Here is a 12070-nt window from a genome sequence, read left to right as displayed (position 1 = left end):
TTGTGAAGAATGGTGGAGTTACGAAAAGGGAAGCAACTAGCTTCTCAATGTGGCATGTAGCATGATTAACATGAGACCTAACGTATATGGTCGCCTCCCCTAGTTTCCAAAATTGGCATTTTAAAATTCTGTAGTATCATTTCTAACAACTTTCTTTTAGAAGTTGACTGATAATGGATTTTAAATATAAAATACATAACAAATCACATAACAAAAAGATTTTTTTATTGTAAACCAATCATGTCCTGAAAAATTGTTAGATGATGCAGTGTATAACATAGGTAAAACAGAAAGTCAAAGCTCTGAACTAGGTCATATAAAAACTGTTGATTTCAACAACTTTGGCAGCAGGCCTGAAGAAATCTTACGATTTACAAGCAACTTTTGATTTAAAATTATAACTTATTGTTAAAATAAATAAAACTGTGGAAGATAAATGTAGATTTTTAATCATCATATTAATCAAAAATAAGTTTAGACAGGTTGATGAAGCACATGCTAAAAGAAACAAATCTTCCTGTTTAAAATTGAAGTTCATGCAGTGATCAAATCTGAAATCTAAAACTACAAACAGCACACAGTTGGCTAGGGATAAAACTTTAGCTAGACAAAACATGCAGTATGTGATGTACTTTGTTTATCAGGTAAAATCATTATGTATAGGTGAGTTAATTAGTTCACATAAATTAATATTTTGACATGTGTATTGATTCACTTAAAATTATAATATATTAATGTTGTTAGTTGAATCAGGTAAAATTATAATTTACTACTTTGTTGCTGACATCTGGTAAAATTTATATTGTATTGTTATATAAAGAAGTTTAAAACTTGAAACCTTCAGATACTATGAGGTTATTGATTAAGTGAATCATTTTTTTTCATATTCAATAACAATGTGTAACTGGGATTTTACACAAGTAAAAAAATGCTTGGATGAAATAATAAACATTAAATAAAGACCAATCAAATATTTCCATCAACCTTGACCCAAAAAAGCACCAAAAAGTAACTTTCACAATTATTTCATACAGTTAATATAGATGTTTACAAAATACCAATCAAACAGTAAAAAAAATATCCTGGAAATAAATTTAAGGAATGTAATCAGATCATGGGCGCCTTATCTCAAAAAACCTTAACAATGGACTGGCCTTTGAAACTTTATAATTGACCTTTGAAATATACTTAGAGTATTATAATTGACCTTTCGGTCTTTTCATTTCTTACAAATTCAATTTTGTAGAAATTAAACATGAATCTTTAAAAAAAGGATAGATACAATTCATTTTTGTCACTATAATTTGTCATGTTACTGTTCTCTATCTAAGCAAAAGATGATGTTAAAACATAGTGGAGTAAAAAGGAAAAGAGTAAAACAAGAATTATAAAATTCTCACAAGCAAAGAAAAATTACAGGAATAAAAGATTTAAAAGTGTCTGTGTTACACAGTAATAAAATCTGTCATGTGACAATGTTTAAAAAATATACTTAAAATTTATTGAGACACATTTACTCTTTATTTATTCATTATCTGGGAAGAAAATCAGGCAAAAATAATAATTTAAATTTCACAATTCCACAAACCACTTTACTAAATGTTGAAACAAATTGTTTATAGATCATGATGAAAAACATTTCTTTAAAATATAAGAAGAATAAATAAAAAAATAAAAAGTTTGCATTAGTTTTTAAATAACAGCAACATTTTGTTTTTTATGGGTTCATAACAGTAATTGTAAAATTTTTTAAACATTAATGCCAATAAATGTATAAGTTGAGTTAGAAATGAAAATTCTATACATAAATATATAAAAATAACTTTTATAAAAATAATTCTTTTACAATGTAAAATGTCCACAATCAATTGAAAATCCAATTTAATGACTTAACAGTTTTAAACTTTGATATGCAGCTTGTATGTTAATCAAGAAACCGACCAACTGAATACACATGAATATATAGAATATTTTTCTTGTTTACATATTTCTTTAGTTTTAACAATAATTTCAAAATTTATTTAGGTATTTATACAAATATTTTCAAAATAAGGACATGATAAAAAAAGTTTGTTGGCTCAAACATTTCCAAAATCTGATTGTAATGCTTTCAAAATGTTCAATGTATTTGATTATATTGATGTAAAAGCATTAAATGACATAACACAAGATACAATGCTAGTGGCAACATGATACCAGATGAAAAATTCCTGAGATTAAAATTTGAAAAAGGAAATACGTCATCTGTTATTTTATCATTTTAAAATAAATATCAACTTGTCAATGAATTACTATGTCATGTCTTTGGTATATAATTTGTATATATCTAATGTAGACATAAATTAAAAGTATGTATATTGTACTCAAATAATTCTTTTTATTGTGAGATTATAATTTTGCTTCTATTTTTTTAAAGATTAAAATTTGAAAATAAATTAGATCTGATTTATCTATAAATTCTAAAAAAGAAGCTTTTTTAAATGTAAATTAGTTTAAAAGTTTAATAAATACTCAAGTTTAGAATTCTTGTAAAAACAAGTTGAAAAAGTAAGATCTTTACAACAAAGGGTTAACACCACCATTCTCCAAGCTGTTTTGATGGCTCTCAGCTTCTGCTGGGGTTATGTCCCTTTGAGTCTGACTATCCTTATAGTTTGACATGTCTCCATTCCCAGAGAGATTACTCTCCATGTTATCTTTTACCAGCAACTCAACTTGCACAGAGCTGGATGCTATCTCTGACTGTCTGTGTAGCCTGTCAGGTAACGGCGCTCCCATTGTTTCCTTCAGTAGCAGCATCAGAAAGCTACAAGCTACAGACAGGATACCAAATATGGTGAATGGAATTTGCATTGAGGACTGGCCCTGGTAGAAAAAAAAATGAAAAATTTCAACCACAACAATTATAAATATAATCAGTAATATAATCATATTTCTGCTTTGTAGTTTTTGTTAATTGCATATACTTGTAATAAGTGAACATTCAGAAGGACTTCTAATAAGTACTATGTCTTCCATATTGATAAATTTACTGTTAAATTGAATTGTTTAAAATACTTCTAAGTAACTTTAGTAACTTTGTAAATAAAGTTCACTGTAAATTAATTTCTATTGAATTATAAGTTAAAATTACCAATTCACCAAAGCAAGGACTTTAGAAATGTACCCCAACAAAGTTATCTAAGAATTTTAATAATGTAAAAACTAACCAAAAACCCGAACTGTGGTGCCACTATGCCTCCAATTCTTGCTGCCATCGAACACGCACCAATGCCAATATTTCTGTTTAAACGACACATTTAAAGTTTTAAAATTATAAAATCAAGTAAAAAAAAATCATTCAATTTTTTACATTAAAATAAATAAAGAAAACACTTACCTAATAACAGTGGGAAAAGTTTCAGCAGAAAAAATCTGAACAGCTGCCCAACCTCCAGATATGCAAGACTTTCCAATCATAGCCATGGTTATGGTCAGTGCTTTCCTCTTTTCTAAGTCATCCTCTGATGACACTGAAAGTTATTTAGAATAAATGATAAATTAGAATTAGAACTTAAATTCGGAAAGAATAGATAAACAACTTAAGTACTTTTAGTATGCATATTGCAGGGATTATTTTAAACAATGAATAAAAGAAATGGATATAATTTATACGCTTCTACTACTTTCAAACAAAAGAACACATTCTTACAAGAGAGTAAATTTATCATGTATAACAGGTAATACAAATAACTTACCAAATGCATCAATGAGCAGGATGGAAAAGCATGCCAATCCAGAAATAAACATTAGATAAAACACTGTTTTACGTCGTCCAAAATAGTTGTTGCTAACTAATACAAATATCAAAGCTGGGATCTCCACCAATCCAGAAATAAATACATTTAAATAGCGGTTCCCAACTAAGTTTTTACTGTTGAAATTGTGTCCATAGTATACTGAGCTTGATACAAACCTGCAAATAAAGATAAAATCTTCACAGAGTGGTTAAGACAACAACGCAGCAAAAAGATCGGCATGTGTCCCAAAATTAATACTACTTAAAAAAGTGTATATTTAAAGTTAATGCAGATTTTCTCAAGATGTATTTAATAAGACAAAAACTAAATTTTGATGATTTTTTAATGTTTTTTAAATGAGTTATTCTTAACTAAAAACTGAATTTAATCCTTAGAGCTGTATGAAATATTTTTTAATTACCCCAAGGATGTCAGGCTCCACAAAAGCTGTGGTGAACTGATAATAAACCTACACCTACACACATTGCCTCCATTTACAAGTTCTTAATTGCATTTTAGAATAGAAAAAAAGGGAATTTGAACCATTACCATCCAAACATGCAAATGAGACTCCCTTTTGTTAAATGAAATGAGCTACATAGGTGCCAGTAAGAATAAGTTCTCTCCTCATTTTTTCTGATTTGCTCTCTCTGAAGAAGAAAAATTTGAAAGACTTTTTGTATTGTCTTTAATAAATAAACCAAAATTATTTTATATTAACATGACTGTAAGAATAATGAAACGTAATATACAAACCTTTACAAAATTTTGCAAGCAACTTAAATCAGGTACAGGCCTTTTGTTAAAGTTTGCAGCTTTGACAATGATTTCTTCGGCTTCTTTCAAATAGCCTCTACTCAATAACCATCTGGGACTTTCATCAATAAACCTTACATAAATTTACAAATATATTGTTATAATAAGTTATGACTGCTATGAAAGCATTTTAAAACAAATATTTACTTTGAAAAAAAACTGCAATTAAAATTTTCTTTATTTTGAATTATTTTTTTTTTTACTTACCACCACAGTAGAAGCAAAATGACACTACTGCACGACATAGCAATGTCTAAAGTCCTCCAGTCCCTCAATAAATAAGCCCAGGGTGCCAGGGTCATAAGTCCCACAGCCCAAAAACCAATACAACCACAAAAAGTTCTCCAGGCTGGTGTAACAAATTCTAATGGCAACACAAAATTAACAACAAGGCACCCTGGAAAAATATAAACATCATTATATCTCACCTCAAAAGTAACGATTACAAGTAGGTCTGTAAAAAAAAACAAAAAAAACAGGATTTACCTCCTATAAGTCCACCAACAAGAAATCTTAATGTTGCATAGATTTCCCATCTTGGAGCAAATCCGGTACAAAACCATAATACAATAAGCAGGCCATATTCAATAAACAAAATTTTTTTTCTACCAAAAATATCAGCCAGCTGTCCAGTAATGAGAGCTCCAAATAACACACCAGTCATTTGTAATGAAGTTATGAGATCACTGATGTACTCCTTATCACATACAAGACCCCACTGTGAACAAAGGTTTGATAATCATTAGGTGTCTAAATAACTATATAAAATAGCTTCATATTGAACTAAAAAAACATTCCAAAAGAATTACATGTTTTTTGCACTATGATTAAAGTGAATTTGACGATTAAAAATGATAATAAATGAGTCAAATTAATCAATACATATTTAAATTTTTAGGTGAAGTAACTAAGTAAGAATTAATAATACATTAATTTTCGTGCAATTAAAAAAGACAGAAAAGCTATTACTTAAACTAAGAAATACATTTTTAATAGACAATGATAAAGTAATGATTAATTAATTAATTAATTATTTATCAACTTTTATGGCTTGAAAATTTACTCATTTAAAAAAAAACTTGCACAATAATGTTTGCATACCTCTGAGACAATAGAAGTATAATCAGGAAGAAAAGAAATATTAGGTACAGTCTGACAATAAACATTTTTTCCACAGCCTAATTGTTTAGATTGATTTTTGTTTAATCCCCAGAAAGTCGTATTTAACTCTTGTGATGTGTCACAGAAAACCCCTGGATTTGAAGCAGTAAATATTGGTGCCAGCATGGCCCAGGCCAGAGGCGTCTCAAACAGTGATACCAACACAAATGTTCTAATTTGGTATGGCCCAAAAGGACGAATCTGTTCAAGCACATTCTCATACTCAGACATGGTAGCTACTGTTTATGTTCTGGTTCAAAATTGGAAGATCAGAAATATGTCCTAACAAAACATGACCTGTGAAAAAAAAAGTTTTGCATTTTAAATTCAGCTACAGAAATATAATAGCTCAAACAACAAATTATTTTTTAAAATGGCTGAATACGTGAATATGATAAAAAAAATTAAAAATTACAAAACAATCATATGGGCCTAGAGTTGGTTTGGTAGAATTAATTTATGAGCTCCAGTATATCAGCATGCCATCACAGAACTTATTAATACTTTTTTTGCTGGTATTATTATTTAATATTAACTATTAACACAAGTCACAAGGCAATATTAATACAGTAAATGGGCATGCTAGATAGAAAAAGACAAAGTAAGGAGATATAGGCCTATTTACTAGGCCTATTTAAATTTATTATTATTTTTAGGCCTTAGTAGGGCCTTAGGCTAAGGAAGATCTAATGGATTTTTTTTTTTTAAAAGTCTGTCTAGTCTAAATCTAATAGTAAATTTAGCAGGCCTAGTTTCAACTAATTTGTAAATTTGTATTATTTGACTATAATACTAGTACTAGGTCTACCTCTGAAAAAGTGAAAATAGAAAAGTGTAAGAACTGGTTTAACTTACTAGATCTAGATTCTAGTAGATCTAGATCTAGTACTTAACACTAACACTAGGCCCTACACAATATATTAATAAATTATATGACATAACACATGATAACAGCCTAAGGCCTAACAGGGATAACAAACATGTGATACAGTAGACAAGTAAAAGACAGTAAAATTGAGTAAAAGTAAAAAAAAAACTTTGAAAAAAGAGTAGACTAACAATAACACTACTATTTTTTAGTAACTAACAGTAACACTAACAGTACAGTGTTAGCTACTTCAACTTGAAACTAGATACCGATAAAAACGTTATATGCGTACTATAAATAAGACTACTTAAATAAGCTGCGCTATTTGTTAGGATAGCTTCGCGAGTACAAAGATCATTACTAGCATATCCTTCAGATTCACAGACACCCACACTCCACGATGTCTGGTAACCAAATGTAAACAGCACTGAAAAGTAAAAGAGAGTTATAACCCTTTAAACGGAAATTCATCTTTTTGGTAGGTCACTATTTATAGAAAATTGTTCGGTGCTTCTCAAATATTTATCCCCTCCTTACAACTTTAAGACTAAACTGCTATTTAATCAGAAACCGATGTTAACGATTTAAAACAATTAAATTATTTATACTAATTTCAATATCTTTTTATATATTTTAATATCTTGTTTTAAATGCTTTTGCACTTTCATGCATAATTGTTTTCGTTTAAATAGTACAATAATTTTAACGATTAACAGTAATACCAGAAGGCTTATAATCGTTTAACAGAAAGAATTACGAACGGCAATAAACTAAAATGAGACATCGGTTTAATATTAACATTGTAAAATTCCCAGTACTATTGGCTTAAAAAAATAATGACAGATAATATATCAATATATTTGTTGTGGAAATAGGACAAAGGCGAGTAGTATTTCCCGTATAACGGAAAAAGTACTAGAAAGCAAAGCATATTTTAATCCCTGTTGGGCCTATATTTTGAAGCTTTAGGCTTTAATATGCTAATAAAATTATTAGCCACACAAAATACTCAAGTTGGGCGATAAATAGTGAGTTTGTTAATGTTCAAGTTAGGGGTCATCCATAAATGACGTCATGCTTTTTGGGACGATTTTTACCTCCCCCTCCCCTCCGTCACACGTCGTCGCAAAAAAGCCAGACACCCCCTAAAATGACGTCACACCTCAGTCTACAACCCCCCCCCCCTCAAAATTGCTGTTGCATTTTTCTTAAAACAACGGTATTTTTTCCAAAATCTTACAATTTATTAAAACCGTGTTCTAAAACGCGAAATAACGTCTAAAACTCGTTTTCTAGCATCGCTTTTTTATAATGCAAAAAACTGTCGTCACACCATTTTACCCCCCCCCCCCCATCACACACCGTCACAAAATTACGGATCCCCCCCCCCTCCCCCTACGAGTGTGACGTCATTTATGGACGACCACCTAGTAAAATTAATTGAAAATACAAGTATTCAATCAAAAATACATTTACGATATCGCTCAAAGAATATTCCTTGCTTTTGACGTGTAAAATCAAGTAAGCGGAAATCCTTCGCCTTCACGAATCAAACTATTTTATACTAATATCCAATAATAATTTTTTGGGTCTCCCATAAATAATTACATTTTATGAAAACATAAAGCTAAATAACGGAAAAAAATTAGTGTCAAATTACTTTTTCAAATTGTAAAACTGTAACGTTGCTCATCTGTCTGACCCACTCCCACACAGAAAAGTCACTTCGTTTTATTTATAAAGTATAGACGTTCTGTTTTATAGTTTGAGAAGCCTCGTTTGCCACACAGTAAATAGGCCTACGAAATTTTCTAAAAATAGATTTTTTCTAACGGTAAGAGTAAATATCGACATGTGTTAATAATTATGTTATTTCAGAACTACTAAGAAAAGTACGCAAAATGTTTATGCTGTATATATAGATCTACTTGTGTTTTATAGTTACATTTACAATGCTCCCTCCCCTCACCCATCATTGTCAATCGTCCTAAAAAAAGTCAGACCTGTTTGGTCAAGATTAAGTGCCGTATTTATTTCATATTTAATCGTATTTATTTCAATATACAAAAATAAAAGTCTTAAAACATTGTTAAAACTCTACCGGGGCTTTCTAGACTACCGCGCTCCACCTAGTTAGAAATCTATATACCCCCCCCCCCCCCATCAGGAATATGACGCATTGTATGGACTACAATAATTAGTATCCAACATAAAGCTGAATAAATTCTTCAGTATTTTACCTCGCAGTGCAGTTCTGCTTGATGACAGCAACAGTTGAAAAACTCCATTTTTGTAGTGGAAGTTTTGTATTAAATGTAGAACTGTGTTGTGTCGTTGATAATAGGGTAGGATCGGCTGATTATGTTGTCAGGTTATCCGGAGATCTGCTGCATCTGTTACTGACATAGGCGCACGCAATATTGGCTAGGTCAAGTGGACGCATAGAAACATTACCCCACCCCCACCATATCTAAAAAATGTGTATTACGAAGTGTTAGTCTTGATAAAAATACAAAAGTACATATAAACATGAGGCTAACAAACAATTAAGACTAAGCACCCATTGTATGTGTCATGGTGAGTTACAAATGGAAGTGAGGGCGTAGTGTTTGGAGGGGGGGGGGGGTCAAAAGTGTAATTATAAATTTATTAAATTGTGATTTAAAAACAAACATTTAGATACTACGAGACAAAAGACATTCTTTGAATGATGAACAATATTGAGAGTAAAATTTCTTTTGGGGATGGGGACGGAGACGGGGGGGGGGGGGGGGATGAGGTACACAAGCTTGTATCTACAATGACGTCAAATTTATCGATTTTTAAATTCCCTGTCGGCCATACGTTGTGTGACTCCCTGTTGGGTCATACGCTGTGAGACGAAGTTACTTAGACGAGCTCAATTTGTTGTCACAAGTTATAAGCCTTAATGAGTGCATTGCTGTGCCGGCTGCTGCACATACATTATCCTACTGTAGTCATGTAATGCACTTAACAATTCAATGTGACAAAAAAATAGCTGTTGGGGTAGTAAACAAATATAATTTTAAAGTCCAGCAAAAAGAATGTGAAAGTAGACTAGACGTTACAGAGGCGTATCGACCCTTACGGCGCCCGGGGATAAACAAGCTTTCAATTTGGCGCCCCCTCTGGAGCAAATTTTCAATTTGAACCCTCACCTCCCTCAAACTTACGATTTGCACCCCCCCCCCCCTCAAACTATAAATGTAGCTAAAAAACATTTTAATTTGTTTTTACTACCCATTTTGGCGCCCCCTAAGGTCGGCGCCCGGGGACATATGTACTCCCCTGCCCCCCCCCCATCGCTACGCCCCTGAGACGTTAGTCTAATAGATTTGACATGACAACTTTGACGTCAGTAGAAGCAGCCTGGCTGGTGGGCTGTGGTGGTAAATAAGTTAAATCCATTAAGTTGACGACTCATTGTAATTTGAGCTCATGTATTGTTTGTGATCTTCTACTTGTATAATGTATATAATGCTCACAATTAAATTACGTCAAAGTTATGTCCATATTCGGACACCATCGCATATATTCAAACTCCAGATCTCATTAACTGTGTTGCTTTTATAGCTACTATCGACCCGCATTATTACTATCGCATTGGTAAAAATTTACTTAGGCATTTACTGTGCTGCTGGCTAAAATCACGATCGAGAACAACCAAACTGATGGTAAAAACTTAGGGTTACCATGGATTTATCATGAACGATGTTTAATAATTATTGATACAAACTAGTGTTCCATCGAAAAATCAATCGTTTGTCAAGCTAACATTCCTTCAAAATAATAATTCTTTCAACATAAAAACGATATTTTCTCCCACATCTTGGGCCAACAGCCTGACTACAGTTATTTCCCTTTCTTCCTATCAACCACAAACATGATCTACCAAATAATTTACATTAAAAAAAAATAATAAACAAAAAAAAACCAATGATTTTTCTTGTCACAATAGAGACTTGAACTTAAGTTAAACTATTTGCTATCAGTAAATTATGATGGTTTAAAAAACTTGTAACTTTGACTAATATGATGGGGTATATATACAAATTATCATATGTAAATTATTTTTTATAATTCAACGCTAATGTAGGCCTCAACTCATCTGAATTAGACAACCAGTGTCAACATGTTGGATGAGGTGTCGGGAGAACTCAGTCTCACAGTACAGTTATGATCGATCTCTATACCATTAGGATAATAGGGTAATTTACTCGGTGATTTGGCAAACAACATTACATCAAGATTAAGTCATTTGTAAAAAAAAACATTTATGATGTAAATGTTTTATCTTGAACTGTCTTCAAACTACTTCTTTTCCCAGTCCTGGCTAAAATTTAGGTCGGATCCCACGACCTTCCACCCTAGGCAAACTAAAAAATAAGCGTGATCTCTGATTGAATATTTAAAAAAAAAATACATTTAAAAAAAATATTACATTACAATTATTTCATTTGTTATAGTGAGAAAACATGCAGTCAGAGTTTCTTTCAGATTTTTTCTCCGGGGGGGGGGGGGGCGGCAGTGTTTCTTCCAGGTATCTCTTAAAGGGGGGGGGGCTCAGTCTACCGCTCAACCCCCCTCCCCCCGAACGAAATGGAATTTATATAGAAAATATATTACTTTTAACAGTGTACACCCCCCCCCCCGAAACTTTACCCCCCCCCCCCGAAAATTTCAATTGCCCCCCTCCCCCCCCCGAGAAAAAAGTCTGGAAGAAATACTGGGGGGGGGGGTAACATACAACTTTCGGGCAAGGCGGGGGCCGACAAAAATTTTCAGGGTTGGGGGGGGGGGGGGTGGCAATGGTAGCTTTATCCATCTTCTAAATAAATTCAGTACTTAAAGTTTGTATTAATGTTCACTTGTTTTTACAGGGAGGTAACTGAGTATGACGAGACTAAAATTATTACTCTAAATTACTCTAAATTACTTCCCCTGTGTTTGATTCCTGTGTCTTCTCTGTCAAAACAAACGTTACGTACTAGATCAAGAGTCTAGACACAAATGACATAACAAAATCATGTGACGTAAAGAAAAGTGTCAGTTGCTAACATAAACTATTCAATGAGCATGTTACAATTATTAACATTCCTCATATCACATCAAAAGCTTAAAAACAAATTAAAAATAAAATATAATTCTAAATTTTGAATTTTTAGATCACACTATAAGTGTAATAAAAATTTAGGTTATATAAAAGTTAGCCTGCCTAACCATTAAGTCATAGCCCGCAGAAAACAGCTACCTAGGTAATTTGATCTGAAGTTAATTTCTTCAACTGTTCTAAATGGTAACCCATCTTCCAAGTCAAGTATCCAGGTCTTTCTTAATCCACTTTATAATGTGAAAGCTGGTTGAGGCTACTACAAACATAACTAATTACTTTATAAAACATTGCTGATACAGTAAACAATTAAGT

The 12070-nt window shown here is 31.9% G+C and overlaps 1 protein-coding gene across 2 annotated transcripts; it reads right to left on the bottom strand.

The window, feature by feature from the left end:
• Positions 1–208: 208 nt before the first annotated feature.
• Positions 209–7038, bottom strand: LOC131943358 (organic cation transporter protein). 2 transcript variants are annotated; one of them, XM_059303440.1, is made up of 10 exons: positions 6986–7038; positions 5697–6053; positions 5082–5313; positions 4803–4992; positions 4536–4668; positions 4329–4429; positions 3738–3955; positions 3380–3512; positions 3210–3282; positions 209–2865 (listed from the first exon to the last, which is right to left on the bottom strand). In XM_059303440.1, exons 2-10 carry the CDS (start codon positions 5985–5987, stop codon positions 2557–2559), a joined length of 1680 nt encoding a protein of 559 aa, XP_059159423.1. In that variant the 5' UTR covers positions 5988–6053; positions 6986–7038; the 3' UTR covers positions 209–2556. The 2 variants fall into 2 exon arrangements, with proteins under 2 accessions (XP_059159423.1, XP_059159424.1); XM_059303441.1 differs by having other exon boundaries at positions 6917–7031.
• Positions 7039–12070: the final 5032 nt, after the last annotated feature.

Source organism: Physella acuta, unplaced genomic scaffold (assembly GCF_028476545.2).
Source record: "Physella acuta isolate Inbredline_101_S28 unplaced genomic scaffold, ASM2847654v3 ptg000453l, whole genome shotgun sequence".
NCBI classification, from domain to species: Eukaryota; Metazoa; Mollusca; class Gastropoda; family Physidae; genus Physella; species Physella acuta.
This window is presented reverse-complemented; position numbering and strand designations above follow the sequence as displayed.

What these genes read in the sequence shown, in the direction of transcription:
- LOC131943358 (XM_059303440.1), bottom strand. Translation starts at nt 5,987, where the DNA reads ATGTCTGAGTATGAGAATGTGCTTGAACAGATTCGTCCTTTTGGGCCA. An exon ending in ATTTTGCTTCTACTGTGGTG is followed by an intron (nt 4,669 to 4,802) that starts GTAAGTAAAAAA and finishes AATTTATGTAAG; the next exon opens with GTTTATTGATGAAAGTCCCA. An exon ending in ACTTTTCCCACTGTTATTAG is followed by an intron (nt 3,283 to 3,379) that starts GTAAGTGTTTTC and finishes TCGTTTAAACAG; the next exon opens with AAATATTGGCATTGGTGCGT.